The 19,435-nt window shown below is 41.5% G+C and overlaps 1 protein-coding gene across 1 annotated transcript in view; it reads right to left on the reverse strand.

Moving 5' to 3' along the window:
- Positions 1 to 14,506, reverse strand: part of LOC139388573 (divergent protein kinase domain 1B-like) — a 28,784-nt gene extending 14,278 nt beyond the window's left edge. Inside the window, exons 1-2 of the mRNA XM_071135316.1 lie at positions 13,839 to 14,506; positions 12,496 to 12,630 (exon numbers count right to left, since the gene is read on the reverse strand). Of these exons, the coding sequence (XP_070991417.1) occupies positions 12,496 to 12,630; positions 13,839 to 13,907 (204 nt within the window). The 5' untranslated portion in view covers positions 13,908 to 14,506. The remainder of the gene's footprint in view (positions 1 to 12,495; positions 12,631 to 13,838) is intronic.
- Between the last annotated feature and the right edge of the window lie 4,929 nt (positions 14,507 to 19,435).

Below are 19,435 nucleotides of genomic sequence, written 5' to 3' on the forward strand. Positions count from 1 at the left end.
CCACTCTAGCATTTTGGTGGAAAATTGTGCTTTTATGAAGACCGTATGCTTATTTTTCCTTATTTAAAAAAAATGCCCGCTTGCCATATTCGCGGAGGATGTTTAGCTGGAAAATTAAGCTTATTGATCACACCCAAATTGGCCCTTTTAATTTATAGGATTCACATAATATTCAACAAATATTGTGCTGCCATCCTGTTAGAAGGTAACAGATTATTTTATAACAATGGTTCAATTGAATTTTCATTGTGTTCAATGGTGTTATTTGCCCCCTAGTGGATGTTTCTGGTACTTAGAAAGACTACGCAAACAGGAAGTAGAGAATTTGTTCTGCACGCATAAAAGCAGCTACAAACAACGCTACGGTGCAGGTCTTTCAATGTAGTTATTTCTTGTCACGCTTCAGCCTTGGAAAATATTTGTTTGTAAGTTCAATTCAAGCATTTAGCTAATGATTATAATCTTGTTATTGATAGAGTTGCTTACGTATCAATCAATGTTGGTTGCATTTACTTACAAATTGCTATGCCTTTCATGCATGTCGTTAGCTGTATTACTTTGCTCGTGCGTCATGCAAACGAATTGTAAAATATACAATACTGTAATTTCGTTACTGTTCCTAGTGCTTTGTGCTTTGTTATTCTACATAAATGGTTGTACATTATTAGAGTAATGAAAGGAGCCAATTACCATATGAGTAACAATTAGCTATATGGTTTGGCATCATGCCAGATGCATGGTACCTTAGCGCGTGCTTTGTATTTATGCAACTTCAAATGTATAATGTACAGCTACTGTCGGTGTGAATTGAATACTAAAGTATATTCTTTTCTGTATTTTGCAGTTTCACAACAAAACGTTTTCAATATATTCATTCAAGAAAAGTCACGCCTTGGGAGTTTTATTGAAGACTTAGTTGTTAGCTATCTGTCTAGTTTTGCATGGGAACGCAACTCAAGGGCAGAATAAATATAGTACCCAGGTGAGAAAGGCACTTAAACCCTAATTGCTCCAGTAAGTCGCTCTACATAAGAGCATCTGCTTAATGATTAAAATGTAAATGTTTTTACAACTGCTGTAGCCTAATGGTTTGCTTGTTCACCAGGGATGGTCTAACTAATCCAGATATTTTTGAAGGGAATAAACCACACAGAGTGGCCGATTCCTTGACACAGATTAAACCTAAGAGAAGGACAAAGTGATTTGCTTTCACGGAGGACTGGCTTGAATGAGGATGACCCCAACTTATTTTCATCATGAGAAAAAGCTATTGGTTTTCTGCTCAATGTTGGGTAGAGGTATCCATTTAATAAAACACAAGAGACCAGCAAAATGGAAAAGGACGTGGCAAAAGCAGAAACAGCGGCATATAGTGAGCAAAACCTAGTACTTCCACACTAATATATGGTAAATAATGCATGTGACTTCAATGGCTAATTTCTCTGAACAGCGAAAAAAACTACATATTCACAGGGAATACATTACAAAGGATGAAGAAATACTCCTTGCCACTGCACCACACTACTTTGTGTAACGTTCCCTTGTGTAAACTTCGATCTAATATCATTTGGGGTGGGATTAGAGTGGGGTATGGAGGGTCCGTGGTTGGCTTTTGAGCATTTTATTGGATTCCGCATGTCTTACTCATTGATAGGAAGAATTATGTTCCAAATCGGATGTCAGGTACTATATTTATTGAAGATTATAAGAACCTTATAAATTAAAATGGCCAATTTGGGTGCAATTAGATTTATTTCGCAGAGATCAAATTACATTGTATTCTAACACTATTTTGTTGCAGTCAGAATACTAATGTCAATGTTTCTAACTACAGAAACAAACTCAGCACAATCTGAGATGGTGGGGGTCGAAATCTTTTTTGTGCTTTGAGGCAGAACAATCCTCCTTCCCTTCCTCTCATCTCTCCTTGTTTCTTCTCTCAGACACTGTTTTCAATGTCTTGTATGTCCCGAGAGAGCCGGCCTTCCTCTCGCGGCACAAAGAAGAATTGGGCACAACAGTGCTGCCGTATTCATCACAATACAAAAATAGAGAAACCAAAACAGGACCACCCTCAGGCTGTCCATTAATCTTCACACTTAGTCTCTTTTTCTCTCATGATCCTTTACTACTTCAATATGTGTGCGCTGACAGTTGAGCAACAAACACAAGCACTCCCAACCACTTCTGAGAGCCTTCAGAAAGAATTCACACCCCTTGACTTTCCATAATTCGTTGTATTACAGAGTGATTTTTTGGGGGTCACTGGCCGACACAATACCCCATATAACAAGGTGGAATTATGTTTACCAAAGATTTTTTTTATATGAAAAATTAAATGCTGAAATGTCTTGAGTCAATAAGTATTCAACCCCTTTGTTATGGCCTAAATAAGTCATTATTTGCTTAAAAATGACATATGTTGCATGGACTCACTGTGTGCAATAAGTGTTTAACATGATTTTTGAACAACTCTCTCATCTCTGTACCCCACACATACAATTATCTGTAATTATCTGATTCAACCACAAAGACCAGGGAGGTTTTCCAATGCCTCATACAAAAGGGCACCTATTGGTAGATAGGTAAAATAAAATAAAAAAGCAGACATTGAATATCCATTTGAGCATAGTGAAGTAATTAATGGATGGTGTATCAATACACCCAGTCACTACCACAATACAGGCGTCCTTCCAAACTCAGTTGCCGGAGTGGAAGGAAACCACTTAGGGATTTCACGATGAGGCCCATGGTGACTTTAAAACAGTTCAAGTTTAATTAATGGCTGTGATAGGAGAAAACTGAGAATGGATCAACAACCTTGTTGGTACTCCACAATACTAACCTAATTGGCAGAATGAAAAGGAAGCATGTACAGAATAAAAATATTCCAAAACATGGATCATGTTTGCAACAAGGCACTAAAGTAATACAACAAAAAAATGTGGCAAAGCATTTTACTTTTTGTCCTGAATACAAAGTGTTATGTTTGGGGTAAATCCAATACATTACTGAGTACCACTCTTGATATTTTCAAACATAGTGTTGGCTGCATCATGCTACGAGTATACTTGTAATCATTAAAGACTGGGGAGTTTATCCACAATAAAAAAAATAAACAGGCTAAGCACAGGCAAACCTGGTTCAGAATGAATTCCCCTTTCAGCAGGACAATAACCTAAAGCACAAGGCCAAAAATACACTGGAGTTGCTTACCAAGAAGACAGTGAATGTTCCTGAGTGGCCTAGTTACAGTTTTGACTTCAATTTTCTTGAAAAATCTATGGCGACCTGAAAATGGTTTTCTAGAAATTATCAACACACAATTTGACAGAGCTTGAAGAATTTTTAAAATAATAAATGGGCAAATGTTGCACAATCCAGGTGTGAAAAGCTCTTACCCAGAAAGACTCACAGCTGTAATCACTGTCAAAGGTGCTTCTACAAAGTATTGACTCAGGGGTGTGAATACTTATGTAAATATTTCTGTATTTCATTTCAAATACATTTTCAAACATATCTAAACATGTTTTTACTTTGTCATTGTGGGGTATTGTGTGTAGATGTGTGATTTTTTGTTGTTGATTTAATCCAATTTGAATTCAGGCTGTAAAAACAAAATGTGGAATAAATCAAGGGGTATGAATACTTTCTGAAGGCACTGTAATATTTGGTTATTTCTCATCACTGATTATCAGAGGGAACAATGAAGCTAGAGGAGTCACACTTCTCTTGTGGCCGGGCTATCAGACGAGTCAGAGATACAGGCTACCTCTGAAATGGCATCCTAATCCCTATTTAGTGCACAACATTTGACCCGAGGGAATAGGATGCCATTTCAGACACAGTCACTCTGTTACATCACTGATTTCTCATCCAGTGTTAATTACTCTTGTCAGGCATTCTGTTAATTACTTTTAACTGGTCCCCATTTGCTACAATATTATAAAAGGAACCATCTTTCCCTCAGCAGCTACTGACACATACAATACAGATTCCCTTTTCCTCTTTAATGCTTTCCATCTGACAGTTTCCGTCGCCATATAAAGGGTGGATGCACCTGTGAATAATCAAAGGGGTGTGTGTGTGTGTGTGGACAGTGTTGGGGAGTAACGGATTACAAGAAAACTAATCAGTTACCAGCTAAAATATTGTAATCAGATTAAAAATGTGATGTTTACTTTTAAATTCAGAAAGGATGTTTGAGCAAAAATTATTTGACATCTTTCGGTTTTGTCAATGACATTGAAAAAAAGGCACAAATTTAAGTTTGTTCTTCCTGAGCGAGTCTGACCACAAATCAGAGACCACTATGATGACACACCAAATGCGATTCATGGTTTGCGGGAAAATAACAGGAATGTGCTTTTGTAGGCTACATGTCCAAGTTATGTCTTTCAATGTTGCGACTGCTGTCGGCATCCAAAGTGAATAACTGCTTGGAAGTAAGGACAACAGCAATGGTACGTAGCCTACGGGCAATACTGATGTAAATGATTATTGATATCTAGGCTACATAGTGCCTTATGGACTGGGGTTGTTGTGGATGGCTGTTGACAAGTGTATGTGTACTTTACAAATGACGATTGAATTGAAGAAGTTCAAGCTGCCTACCAAATCATTGTTTTGGCAACCAGGGGTGTATTAATTACAGAAATCGTTTATCATTTAAGTGTTCCCTTTATTTTTTGGAGCAGTGTATATACAGAAAAAAATGAGGAAAACAATATTTACAAAGGGAAAGGACGGCTAGACAAAACACACGTCCGACTGCTACGCCATCTTGGAACTCTGCACTATGTACAATCACTGTGGGGATGATGTCATCGATGCACTTCTTGATGAAGCCAGTGACAGATATGGTGTACTCCTCAATGCCATCGGAAGAATCCTAGAACATATTTCAGTTTGTGATAGCGAAACAGTCCTGTAACTTAGCATCTGCGTCATCTGACCACTTTATTGACTGAGTCACTGGTGCTTCCTGCTTCCCTTTTTGCTTGTAAGCAGGAATCAGGAGGATAGAATTATGATCAGATTTGCCAAATGATTGGCGAGGGAGAGCTTTGTACGTGTATCTGTGTGGGGAGTAAAGGTGGATGCACATTTAACATGCTGGTAGAAATGAGGTAAAACGGATTTAAGATTCCCTGCATTAAAGTCCACGGCCACTAGGAGCACAGCCTTTGGATGAGCATTTTCCTGTTTGCTTATGGCCGTTTACAGCTCATTGAGTGCGGTGTTCGTGCCAGCATCGGTTTGTGGTGGTAAATAGATAGCTACGAAAAATATAAATGAACTACAAAAATATAAATGAACTATCTTGGTAACTGGTGTGGTCTACAGCTTATCATGAGATAGTCTACCTCAGGTGAGGAAAACCACGAGACTTCCTTACAATTAGATTTCGTGCAACAGCTGTTTCCAAATACACAGTCCACCACCCCTTGTCTTCCCGGAGAACGCTGTTCTGTCTTTCCGATGCAGCATAAACCCCGCCAGCTGTATGTTATTCACGTCGTCGTTCAGCCACGACTTGGTGAAACATAAGATATTACAGTTTAATGTCCCGTTGGTAGGATATTCGTGATCGTAGTTCGTCTATTTTGTTATCCAATGATTGTACGTTGGCTAATAGGACTGATGGTAGAGGCAGATTACACACTCGCTGTCGGGTCCTTACAAGGAAATTGCTCAATTGCACTGTCTCTTAAGGACAAGACTTGTCAACCTGCTTAAGATGCATTAGAAGTAGAGGTCGACCGATTATGATTTTTCAACGCCGATACCGATTTATTGGAAAACCATAAAGGCCGATACCGATTAATCTGCCAATTTTTATTTATTTGTAATAATGACAATTACAACAATACTGAATGAACACTTATTTTAATATAATACATCAATAAAATCAATTTAGCCTCAAGTAAATAATGAAACGTTCAATTTGGTTTAAATAATGCAAAAACAAAGTGTTGGAGAAGAAAGTAAAAGTGCAATATGTTCCATGTAAAATATGTGCCATGTAAGAAAGCTAACGTTTCAGTTCCTTGCTCAGAACATATGAAAGCTGGTGGTTCCTTTTAACATGAGTCTTCAATATTCCCAGGTAAGAAGTTTTAGGTTGTAGTTATTATAGGAATTATAGGACTTTTTCCCTCTATACCATTTGTATTTCATTAACCTTTGACTATTGGATGTTCTTATAGGCACTTTAGTATTGCCAGTGTAACATTAGAGCTTCCGTCCCTCTCCTCGCTCCTCCCTGGACTCAAACCAGCAACACAACGACAATTAGCGCGCGTTAACTAGCTAGCCATTTCACTTCGGTTACACAAGCCTCATCTCGGGAGTTGATAGGCTTGAAGTCATAAACAGCGCAATGCTTGACACACAACGAGCTGCTGGCAAAACGCACGAAAGTGCTGTTTGAATGAATGTTTACGTGCCTGCTTCTGCCTACCACCGCTTAGTCAGATACTTGTATGGTCAGTCAGATTATATGCAACGTAGGACACGCTAGACAATATCTAGTAATAACTACACATGGTTGATGAGAACTAGTGATTATGATATGTTTAATGCTAGCTAGCAACTTACCTTGGCTTACTGCATTTGCGTAACAGGCAGTCTCCCAGGTCGTTATTGCGTTGGACTAGTTAACTGTAAGGTTGCAAGAATGAATCCCCCGAGCTGACAAGGTGAAAATCTGTCCTTCTGCCCCTGAACAAGGCAGTTAACCCACTGTTCCTAGTCCGTTGTTGAAAATAACAAATGTGTTCTTAACTGACTTGCCTAGTTAAATAAAGATGAAATAAAAAGGTGTACATTTTTTAAAATATTAAATAAATAGGCAAATCGGCGCCCAAAAATACCGATTTCCGATTGTTATGAAAACTTGAAATTGGCCCTTCCGATTAAATCGGTCAACCTCTAATTAGCAGAAGACTAAAATTGGTATTACCAATTTAATGACATCTATTGCAGGATACAGCAATGTTAGAGGTTACATAACTGGCCATAAATGGATGTTGCATTTTACTTTTGGGTTGATTATGTAGGTGTCTTTAACCCATTGCTTTCTACTACAGATAGTAATACCGTTAGAAAATATTTTTACATTCAAATGTTTAAACTGTCAGATTTCCAGTCATTCCAATTAATTTAATACAACTTGATCTTTAAGAGTAGGGCTTGGAAATATAGATTAGCTAAATTGTTTTATCTGCGCATAACCCCAAAACCAATGCCTAATTAGCCTTATCTTTTGTAGTTATTTGTATTTGTCATTGAGGACTGATTGGGCTCATTGCTTGTAGTTGGAAAAATAAAAACTGTTTTTTTTCTTGTTTTGTGCTGTTTGCGTCCATAAGGATACACCCCTTTAAAAACATTTTTTGCCTAAAATTACATACCCAAATCTAACTGCCTGTAGCTCAGGGCCTGAAGCAAGGATATGCATATTCTTCGTACCATTTGAAAGGAAACATGTTGAACCTTGTGGAAATGTGAAAGGAATGTAGGAGAATATAACAGAATAGATCTGGTAAAAGATGATACAAAGAAAAAACTACCGTTCTTTTGTACCATCATCTTTGAAATGCAAGAGAAAGGCCATAATGTATTATTCCAGCCCAGGTGCAATTTAGATGTTGTCCACTAGATGGCAGCAGTGTGTGCAAAGTTTTAGACTGATCCAATGAATCATTGCATTTCTGTTCAAAATGTTGCATCAGGACTGCCCAAATGTGCCTAATATATTTATTAATAACTTAATGTTCAAAATGATGCACTCTCCTCAAACAGTAGCATGTTATTATTTCATTGTAATATCTACTGTAAATTGGACAGTGCAGTTAGATTAACAAGAATTTAAGCTTTCTGCCAACATCAGATATGTCAATTTCCTGGGAAATGTTCTTGTTACTTACAACCTCATGCTAATTGCATTAACGTTAGCTCAACTGTCCTGTGGAAGGGACACCGATCCCGAAGTTAAACCTGCTATGGCAAGGCGATCCCGTAGGGATCCCAGTCTGCACAGCGCGATATCAACCCAGAGTGTATTGGACTCCTTTTTCTCTACCACATCTCCGGATTCCTATCGCAAGCTCTGAACCTACACCGGACCATCGCAGCTAGCTAGCTGCAATCCGAGTGGCTACTCCTCGCTAACATCTTTGTCCTGAAGCACCAATTAGCCTTGAGCTAGCCTCGAACTAGGCCCATCTCCAGCTTGCTGAAGAGGTCCACAAGCTAATTATTGGGCTACAATAACTCTTTTGCAAATTGGCCTGGACCCTTCACTGCCGAAACGGAGCCACACGATCCATCACGACTGGTCTGTCAACGTAATCGTCCGAGGTGGTTTCAACAGGCTCTTCCGTTGCGACGTCACCAAAGGCCGATCTGCTATCCCCGGCCCGCTAGCTGTCTGAATCGCTGTGTCTCCAGCTCGCCTAGCGTAGTAGCGACTACCGAATCGGCTCCCTGACTCACCCATTGCTACTCACTAGACCCTATGATCACTCGGCTACACATGCCTCTTCCTAATGTCAATATGCCTTGTCTATTGCTGTTTTGGTTAGTGATTGTCTTATTTGCCTGAGATAAATCTTTTGTCCCACCCCCCACACATGCAGTGACCTCACCTGGCTTAACTGGTGCCTCAAGAGACAAAACCTCTCATTGTCACTCAATGCCAAGGTTTACCTCCACTGTAGTCACATCCTACCATACCCTTGTCTGTACATTATGCCTTGAATCTATTCTTCCACGCCTAGAAATAGTCTCATTTTACTCTCTGTTCCGAACGCACAAGACGACCAGTTCTTATAGCCTTTAGCCGTACCCTTATCCTACTCAAGTGATGTAGAGGTTAACCCAGGCCCTGCAGCCCCCAGCACCATTTCCCAGGCGCTCTCATTTTTTTTTTACTTCTGTAACCGTAAAAGCCTTGGATTCATGCATGTTAACATCAGAAGACTCCTCCCTAAGTTTGTTTTTTTCACTGCTTTAGCACACTCCGCCTACCCTGATGTCCTTGTGTCTGAATCCTGGCTTAGGAAGGCCACCAAAAATCCTGAAATTTCCATCCCCAAATACAACATTTTCTGACAAGATAGAACTGCTAAAGGGGGCGGAGTTGCAATCTACTGAAGAGATAGCCTGCAGAGTTCTGTCATACTATCCCGGTCTGTGCCCAAACATTTTGAGCTTCTACTGTTAAAAATCCACCTTTCCAGAAACAAGTCTCTCACCGTTGCCACCGCTCAGCCCCCGGCTGTGCCCTGGACAGCATATGTGAATTGATCACCCACCATCAATCTTCAGAGTTCGTACTGTTAGGTGACCTAAACTGGGACATGCTTAACACCCCAGCTGTCCTACAATCTAAGATAGATGCCCCCAATCTCACAAATTATCAAGGAACCTACCAGGTACAACCCTAAATCCGTAACCATGGGCACCCTCTTAGATGTAATCCTAACCAACTTGACCTCTAAATACACCTCTGCTGTCTTCAACCAGGATCTCAACGATCACTGCCTGCCTGCGTCCGTAATGGGTCCGTGGTCAAACGGCCACCCCCATCACTGTCAAACGCTCCCTAAAACACTTCAGCGAGCAGACATTTCTAATCGACCTGGCCCGGGTATCCTGGAAGGACATTGACCTCATCCCGTCAGTAGAGGATGCCTGGTTGCTCTTAAAAGTGCTTTCCTCACCATCTTAAATAAGCATTCCCCATTCAAAAAAATGTAGAACTAAGAACAGATATAGCCCTTGGTTCACCCCAGACGTGACTGCCCTTGACCAGCACAAAAAGATCCTGTGGCGTTCTGCATTAGCATCGAATAGCCACCACGATATGCAAGTTTTCAGGGAAGTCAGGAACCAATATACAAAGTCAGTTCAGAAAGCTAAGGCTAGCTTTCAAACATACATTTGCATCCTGTAGCACAAACTCTAAAAAGTTCTGGGACACTAAAGTCCATGGAGAATAAGAGCACCTCCTCCCAGCTGCCCACTGCACTGAGGCTAGGAAACACCGTCACCACCGATAAATCTACGGTAATCAATCATTTCAATAAGCATTTTTCTACGGCTGCTCATGTTTTCCACCTGGCTACCCCTACCCGGCCAACAGCTCAACACCCCATGCAGCAACTTGCCCAAGCCCCCCTCCCCACCACCCAAATCCAGACAGCTGATGTTAAGACAGCGCTGCAAAATCTGGATCCCTACAAATCAGCTGGGCTAGACAATCTGGACCCTTTCTAAAATGATCCGCCGAAATTGTTGCCATCCCTATTACTAGCCTGTTCAACCTCTTCCATATCGTATGAGATACCTAAAGATTGGAAAGCTGCTGTGGTCATCCCTCTCTTCAAAGGGGGAGACACTCTAGACCTAAACTGTTATAGACCTATAACCATCCTGCCCTGCCTTTCTAAAATCTTTGAAAGCCAAGTTAACAAACAGATCACCGACCATTTAGAATCCCACCGTACCTTCTCCGCTATTCACTCTGGTTTCCGAGCGGGTCATGGGTGCACCTCAGCCACGCTCAAGGTCCTAAACAATATCATAACCGCCATCGATAAAAGACAGTACTGTGCAGCCGTCTTCATCGACGTGGCCAAGGCTTTCGACTCTGTCAATCACTGCATTCTTATCGGCAGATGTCAGTGTGTCAATTTGGAGGGTCTGTTGTCCAGACCTCTGGCAGTCTCTATGGGGGTGCCACAGGGTTCAATTCTTGGGCTGACTCTTTTCTCTATATATCAATGATGTCGTTCTTGCTGCTGGTGATTGTCTGATCCACCTCGATGCAGATGACACCATTCTGTATACTTCTGGCCCTTCTTTGGACACTTAACAAAACCTCCAAATGAGCTTAAATGCCACACAACACTCCTTCCGTGGCCTCCAACTGCTTTTAAATTCGAGTAAATCTAAATGCATGCTCTTCAACCAATTGCTGCCCGCAACCACCCACCCAGCGACACGACTCTGGACGGTTCCAACTTAGAATATGTGGACAACTACAAATACCTACGTGTCTGATTAGACTGTAAACTCTCCTTCCAGACTCACATTAAGCATCTCTAATCCTCGTAAAACTGAGTATTCTATCGATCCTTAACTTTGGCGATGTCATTTACAAAATAGCCTCCAACACTCTCGTTGGCTGGCCCTCGCTACATATTTGTCGCTAAACCCACTGACTCCAGGTCATCTAGAAGTCGTTGCTAGGTAAAGCCCCGCATTATCTCAGCTCACTGGTCACCATAGCAACAGCGACCCGTAGCACGCACTCCAGCAGGTATATTTCACTGGTCATCCCCAAAGCCAACACTTCCTTTGGCCAACCTTTCATTCCAGTTCTCTGCTGCCAATGAATCTGGAGTCTTATATCTCCCTCTCTAACTGTAAGCATCAGCTGTCAGAGCAGCTTACCGATCACTGTACCTGTACACAGCCAATCTGTAAATAGCACACCCAACTACCTCATCCCCAGATTGTTAGTTATCTTCTTGCTTCTTTGCACCCCAGTATCTCTACTTGCATATTATCATCTGCATATCTTTCACCACAGTGTTAATGCTAAATTGTAATTATTTTGCCTCTATGGCTCATTTATTGCCTTACCTACCTAATGTTCTACATTTGCACACACTGTACATAGATTTTTTTGTGTTATTGACTGTACATTTGTTTATGTGTAACTCTGTGTTGTTTGTGTCACGCTTTATCTTGGCCAGGTTGCAGTTGTAAATGAGAACTTGTTCTCAACTGGCCTACCTGGTTAAATAAAAAATAAATAAAAATAAATAAATAAAAACATACCCCAAACAGAGGCCATGGATTACAGGCAACATTTGCACTAAAGAGTAGTGCTGCCGCTTTCAAGGAGCGGGACTCTAACCCAGACGCTTATAATAAATTCCGCTATGCCCTCTGATGAACCATCAAACAGGAAAAGCATCAATACAGGACTATGATTGAATCGTACTACACCGGCTCCGATGCTCTTCGGGTGTGGCAGGGCTTGCTAAATATTATAGACTACAAAGGGAAGCATAGCCATGAGCTGCCCAGTTACACGAGCCTACCAGACGAGCTAAATGATTTTAGCTTGAGGCAAGCAACACACGCATGCATGAGAACATCAGCTGTTCCGGACGACTTTGTGATCACGTTCTCCGTAGCCGATGGGAGTAAGACTACTTGCATTGGCTATATTGTAAAAATGTAAGGTTATGTTAGGCTTTAGGGTTAGCAGCGTGGTTAGGGTTAGGTTTCAAATCAGATTTTATAACTTTGTTGCTCTGTCAGATACTAACCTGCGCCTCTTTCGGGGAAAGTAGTCTAAAAGTAACAGAAGGTAATCCAAAAGTTACATTACTGATTCCAATTTTGGACAGGTAACTGTAATGGATTACATTTAGAAAGTAAGCTATCCATTCTTGTGAGCACACTCATACTTACAATGACCATGTGGCAGACATGTCCTCGGCAGAGCTCGGAGTAGGAGGCATACTGCATGTAGAGGACCCAGCTGGCCACCAGGATACCCAACCAGGCCAGCAGCAGGTACTTCACCTTTAACACCGGGAGACGACTCTACATGGGAGAGAGGAAGAGACCATGGTCATTCAGCAGATGCTTTTATCCAAGGCAATTTACAGAAGTGTCAGCATTGTATGTGGCCCACGTGGGAATCAACTTATTGCCAGCAGCATGCTCTAACTTACAGAGCCATTGGCACCTGTATTTACTGTTATCTGTTGTGCCGTGCCAGAGTGGGATATTAACAAAGTACACATTATGTTTAACAGATTCCCTGTTGTTGAACCATCTCATGTGCAAAGAAATCTGCAGCCACCCAAGCCATAGACTGTTCTCTCTGCTTCCGCAAGGCAAGCGGTGTATCAAGTCTGCCACCGACAGGCTCCTTAACATTTTCTACCCCAAGCCATAAGACTGTTAAATAGCTAACAAAATGGCTACACAGACTGAGTTTACCCTATTCTTTTTTGCACTGTTTTTATGCACACTGACAGGGCCCTACACACTCACTCCAACATAATATGCACATACATTAATAATGGCTCTACACACACGCACTCATATAGAATCATCCTCTACGCTGCTGCTACTCTGTTTATCATGTATCCCGATGGCTCGTCACCTTACACACACACCCCCCCCCCATACACACACACCCACACACACTAAATAGGTTACTGAAACTGACTGCCCCTGTATATAGTATGCTTACTTACATTCTCATGTTCCTTATTTGATATTTTTATTTCTCGTGTTTTTGTTCTACCTTGTTATTTTTAGTATTACAGTGTTAAAGTTTAGAGCTGTCAAGAAAGGCATTTCACTGTACTTAAAAACGTGAAACTAGCCTTGCCATTCCTGGCACCATTCTTTTACTCCTCAAACAGCTTGATTGTCATATGAATATGACATATGAACAATAACTTTTGATACATAAGTGAAGTAGGCCTATGTGCAGCCATATGCTCTGGGGGTAGTAACTTGTCTCGATTTTCATGCAACTTGCCAAGCCACCATTCAGTTTCTGCGCCATGACCGCAGCCAAAAACGGAGGCTATATCACTCAAATCTTTCTACATTGATATTCAATAGCACCTCATTGTCCACAAGTCAAATAAAGTCAAATCACCTTTGTTCAGTCAAAATAAAATTCACACACTGGTTTATGATGTTATTGGGCCTACCTAATTATACAGAGAGAGCTCTTAAATTGGTGATTATCTGATGGCCTAAGGCACAAAAATGCAGCCAACTGGTCCCACCTGCAGCCCCTTCGACAGAGGGCAAAACAGCACCAGGTGCACGAGTCTCCGTAAACCTCTGTGCATCATGAGCGATTAGGACGCGCTCGGGCTGGAATGGCAAATCACTGAACCGTATTCCCGTCGAGTCACATCCTTGAGACCAGCATTTCCCGTCTGAGCACAATAAACTGACATCACTCGTTCAACCCCATAGCATTCAGTATTGTGCGCATTTGTCGTGCGATATTTGCATGAGGGGCAAAGATCTTTTGTCAAAATTAAAAACAAAATCATAAACAGTCCAGAGCGACGGCGATGAGTCAGGTCAGCAAGACAGAGGACATCGTTTCATAATCCTATTTAACAAGAACGCCATTATTTTTGCAGAAAATAAAAACCGATCCAAATCGTTCACCCGTCCTTGGGGAAAAATACGAAGTGCAGCGATATTTCGTTCAGATCATGCAGAATGACATTCTGGCCACACATTTTCAGCTGCCGCGGCGCCATCGATTAGGACAGCAGAAAAATCCTGTCCTGATCCTCTATTTCAACAAATAATGTATAACGTTAGATAACCTGTTTTCCAAATATAGTAGCTTTCTTATATGCTACACCTTCCGACTCCACCGACCAAACCTCGTTCGTTACAGCGCTGTTGTAGCGATTCATGTGAGCGCTATTTTAAAAGGGGAAGTTACAAATCTCATCTGGCTTCGCAGTTTTTAGACCGCCGGTATAAATAGACGCCCCCCCTCCCCTTTTTTTTATATGAGGAGAAGAGAAAAATCATTTTAAATCACAACTGAATTCAATATGCCCAAAACTGATAGATGCATAAGCAACACTAAATGTATACGGAAATATCTGGGCTCTTGTCCAAAACCATACAATTATATTGTATTTAACTAGGCAAGTCAGTTAAGAACAAATTCCTATTTACAATGCCGGCCTAGGAACAGTTGGTTAAGTGCCTTGTTCAGGGGCAGAACGACAGATGTTTACCTTGTCAGCTCAGGGATTCGATTTGGCAACCTTTCGGTTACTGGCACAATGCTCTAACCACTAGGCTACCTGCCGCCCCACTAGTAACCCTAAATATAAATCAGCCATTTACTTCCTGTGAGGTTTCTTCCAATCATATCACTGCAACTATTTACATCAGATTACTGCACCTAATGATTTTATAAAAACTATACAATGTTGACTGTGTAAATAATGACAGTGAAAGAAAATCATAATGAATCAATGCTGTGTTTCAATGCTGTTGAAACTGCTGTTTTTTATTTAATTTTTCTAGTTTTTTTAACTAGTCAGTCAGTCAGTCAAGTTAAGAACAAAATCTTATTTACAATGACGGCCAAACCCGGACGACGCTGGGCCAATTGTGCAGCGCCCTATGGGATTCCCAATCACGGCCGGTTATGATACAGCCTGGATTCAAACCAGGGTGTCTGTAGTGACACCTCAAGCACTGAGATGCAGTGCCTTAGACCGCAGCGCCACTCAATCTAAACCTTCAGTCAAAAACTACAGGTTTTGATTGAGTAAAACAGTAGTAGTGGTACAACACTGCAGTCACTCAGGGATTAATTATCTGGCATCGGTCCAAAGTTTCTAGTTAACAAACAGCAGATACACCGGTCTGAGACCTGAGGCGCCGGGCAGGGCTGGATTACACTCCTAGATTATCACATCTAATCCTGTTATATCTGTAGTCTAAATCTGGCATATTGACTCCTGAACAACTTGATTTATAAGAGGGATAAACGTGACATGTCTCTTCACGGTCAGAAATGATGAAATCTGGTTAAGCTTAGACCACAGTTGACAAGGATTTTATTGTACAAGCGAAACAAACTATACACATTTTTTTTGCTTACCTCTTTGCACTGAAGACGTCAAACCATCAGGTCCATTTAGCTGAATGTATTGAGTGCTGGTAGGGAGTCCACCAACATGCATTTCAGTGTCCTCAGCACAGTCCAAAATGTGAGTCAAACGTGATCAAAATCAAAGTAGATGTTTCTGTATGAGAGGAAATGCACAACATTGTATGAATGTCTAATGCATTGTTTACTTCAGATATTGTATGTACGGTGCATTTGGAAAGTATTCAGACCCCTTGACTCTTTCCACATTTTGTTAAATTACAGTCTTACTCTAAAATGGATTATTAGTATTTGTTTCCTTCATCAATCTACACACAATACCCCATAATGACAAAGCAAAAACTGATTTTTAGAAATGTTGGCAAATTTATAAAAAATGTAATATCACATAAGTATTCAGACCCTTTACTCAGTAGTTTGTTGAAGCACCTTTGGCAGAGATTACAGCCTTGAGTCTTCTACAAGCTTGGCACACCTGTATTTGGGGAGCTTCTCCCATTCTTCTCTACAGATCCTCTCAAGCTCTGTCAGGTTGGATGGGGAGTATCGCTGCACAGCGATTTTCAGGTCTCTCCAGAGATGTTCAATCGGGTTCAAGTCCGGGCTCTGGCTGGGCCAGTCAAGGACATTCAGAGACTTGTCCCAAAGCCAATCCTGAGTTGTCTTGGCTGTGTGCTTTGAGTCGTTGTCCTATTGGAATGTGATCCTTCGCCCCAGTCGGAGTTTCTGAGCGCTCTGGAGCAGGTTTTTATCAAGGAACTCTGTACTTTGCTCAGTTCATCTTTCCCTCGATCCTGACTAGTCTCCCAGTCCCTGCTTCTGAAAGAAATTCCCCACAGCATGATGCTGCCACCACTATGCTTCACCGTAGGGATGGTGCCAGGTTTCCTCCAGATGTGATTCTTGGCATCCAGGACAAATAGTTCAATCTTGGTTTCATCAGACCAGAGAATCTTGTTTCTCATGGTCTGAGAGTCCTTTAGGTGCCTTTTGGCAAACTCCAAGTGGGCTGTAATGTGCCTTTTACTGAGGAGTGGCTTCCATCTGCCCACTTTACCATAAAGGACTAATTGTTGGAGTGCTGCAGAGATAGTTGTCCTTCTGGAAGGTTCTCCCATCTCCATAGAGGAACTCTGGAGCTCTGTCAGAGTGACCATCGGTTTCTTGGTCACCTCCCTGGCCAAAGCCCTTCTCCCTCGATTGTTCAAATATGCCAAGAGGCCAGCTCTAAGAAGAGTCTTGGTGATTCCAAACTTCTTCCATTTAAGAATGATGGAGGCCACGGTGTTCCTGGGGACCTTCAATGCTGCATAAATGCTTTGGTATCCTGTCTTGGAGCTCTACGGACAATTCCTTTGACCTCATGGCTTGGTTTTTGCTCTGACATGCACTGTCAACTATGGGACCTTATATAGACAGGTGTGTGCCTTTCCAAATCATGTCCAATCAATTGAATTTACCACAGGTGGACTCCAATCAAGTTGAAGAAACATCTCAAGGATGATCAATGGAAACAGGATGCACTTGAGCTCCATTTCGAGTCTCATAGCAAAAAGGGTCTGAAAACTTTTTTACTTGTAATAAATTAGCAAAAATGTATAAAAACCTGTTTTCACTTTGACATTATGGGGTATTAAGTGTGTAGATTGATGAGGGGGAAAAAGTATTTAATCAATTTTAGAATAAGGCTGTAATGTAATAACATGTGGAAAGAATCAAGGGGTCTGAATACTTTCCGAATGCACTGTATATATCTCCTGGACAACAGAAGACAGCAGAGAGAGCACGCCCCCATCCATATCGACAGGGACTCGGTGGAGAGGGTCAAAAGCTTCACGTTCCTCGGCTTGCACATCACCGACAACCTAAAATGGTCCCTTCACACAGACAGCGTGGTGAAGAAGGTACAATAGTGCCTATTCAACCTCAGGAGGCTGAAGAAATTTGGCTTTGTGAAGTTCTTGCCTAAGACTCTCATGAACTTCTACAGATGTGCCATTGAGAGCATCCTGTTAGGCTGTATCACCACCTGGTACGGCAATTACACCATCCGCAACCACAGGGCTCTTCAGGGGGTGGTGCAGTCAGCCCAACGCATCACCAGGGGCACATCACCTGCCTGCCCTCCAGGACATCTACAGCACTGGTGTCACAGGAAGGCCAAGAAGATCATCAAGGACCTCAGCCACCCGAGCCACAGCCTGTTCCCCCCCCCTACCAACTAGGTGCATCAAAGCAGGAACCGAGAGACTGAGAAACAGCTTCTATCTCCAGGCCATCAGACTGTTAAAGTCACCACTAGCCACGAGAGAGAGAGCAGGAAAGGGAGAGAGAATAATATGCTGCACAGCCCAACAAATATCTCATGAAGATGTTAAGAGGATCACAAATAACTTGAGTTTGAACCTTAGTTTGGCCCCAGGCATCAACAACAATAATGCATTTTTCAATGTGCCGCTATGTTTTGCTTTGGAAATATATTTGTAATCAAATCAGAAAATGTTGTAGCTGCTTTGTTTTGGAAACACATGCCTAATAAACACAACATTAACCAAATCTTTATTCACCAAATCTTTAGAGACTGAGATCAGCAGCCTAAGTCATTAGCTGAATGCAATGACTGCAGGCTACCTCGAACCTGGAATGTAATTTTACATTTAATGATATTACATTAAAAAACATTTTTTTTTACCAGAAAGGATTAGTCACAGTACAAATCTTCCTTTTCTATCTTCCCTTACTTCAGGGAACCATTATTACAGTATTTGAGTACTTGAGTAAAAGTCTAAAAGTATTTGGTTTTAAATATACTTAAGTATCAAAAGTAAATGGAATTGCTCAAATATACTTAAAAGAATCAATGGTCACTAGCCTCCCAAGTGACCCAGCGCTAGCTGTGCCACTAGAGATCCTGGTCCGAGTCCAGGCTCTGTCGCAGCCATCCGCGACTGGGAGACCCATGGGGCGGCACTCAATTGGGGAGGGTTTGGCTGGCAGCAATGATCTTGTCCCATTATTGCATTCTAGCGACTCCTGTGGCGGGCTGGGCGTTATGCACGCTGACACGGGTGCCAGGTGTACGGTGTTTCCTCTGACACATCGGTGTGGCTGGCTTACGTATAAAGTGGGCATTGTGTCAAGAAGCAGTGCGGTTTGGCTGTGTTGTGTTTAGGAGGACACATGGCTCTCGACCTTCACCTATCCCGAGTCCGTACAGGTGTTGCAGCATTGAGACAAGAATGTAACTACCAATTGGATACCATGAAATTGGGGAGAAAAGGGGGTAAACGTAATAAGAATCAATGGTCGAAGTATAAATCGTTTCAAATTTCTTATATTAAGCAAAACAGATGACACAATTTTCTTGTTTTCTTTTACCTCCGGATAGCCAGGAGCACACTCCAACACTCAGACATAATTTACCAACAAAGCATTTGTGTTTAGTGAGTCCTCCAGATGAGAGGCAGTAGGGACGACTAGGGATTTTCTCTTGATAAGTGTGTCAATTGGAGTACTTTTGGGTATCAGGGAAATGTATGGAGTAAAACGTACATTATTTTCTTTAGGAATGTAGTGAAATGAAAGTAGGCAAAAATATAAATAGTAAAGTAAATTACAGATCCCCCCAAAAACTACTTAAGTAGTACTTTAAAGTATTTTTGCTTAAGTACTTTACATCACTGCCAAAATGGGGGGGGGATTCATTATAATAATACTGCTTTG

The sequence above is a fragment of the Oncorhynchus clarkii genome, chromosome 29, assembly GCF_045791955.1.
Source record: "Oncorhynchus clarkii lewisi isolate Uvic-CL-2024 chromosome 29, UVic_Ocla_1.0, whole genome shotgun sequence".
In the NCBI taxonomy this organism is placed as follows: domain Eukaryota; kingdom Metazoa; phylum Chordata; class Actinopteri; order Salmoniformes; family Salmonidae; genus Oncorhynchus; species Oncorhynchus clarkii.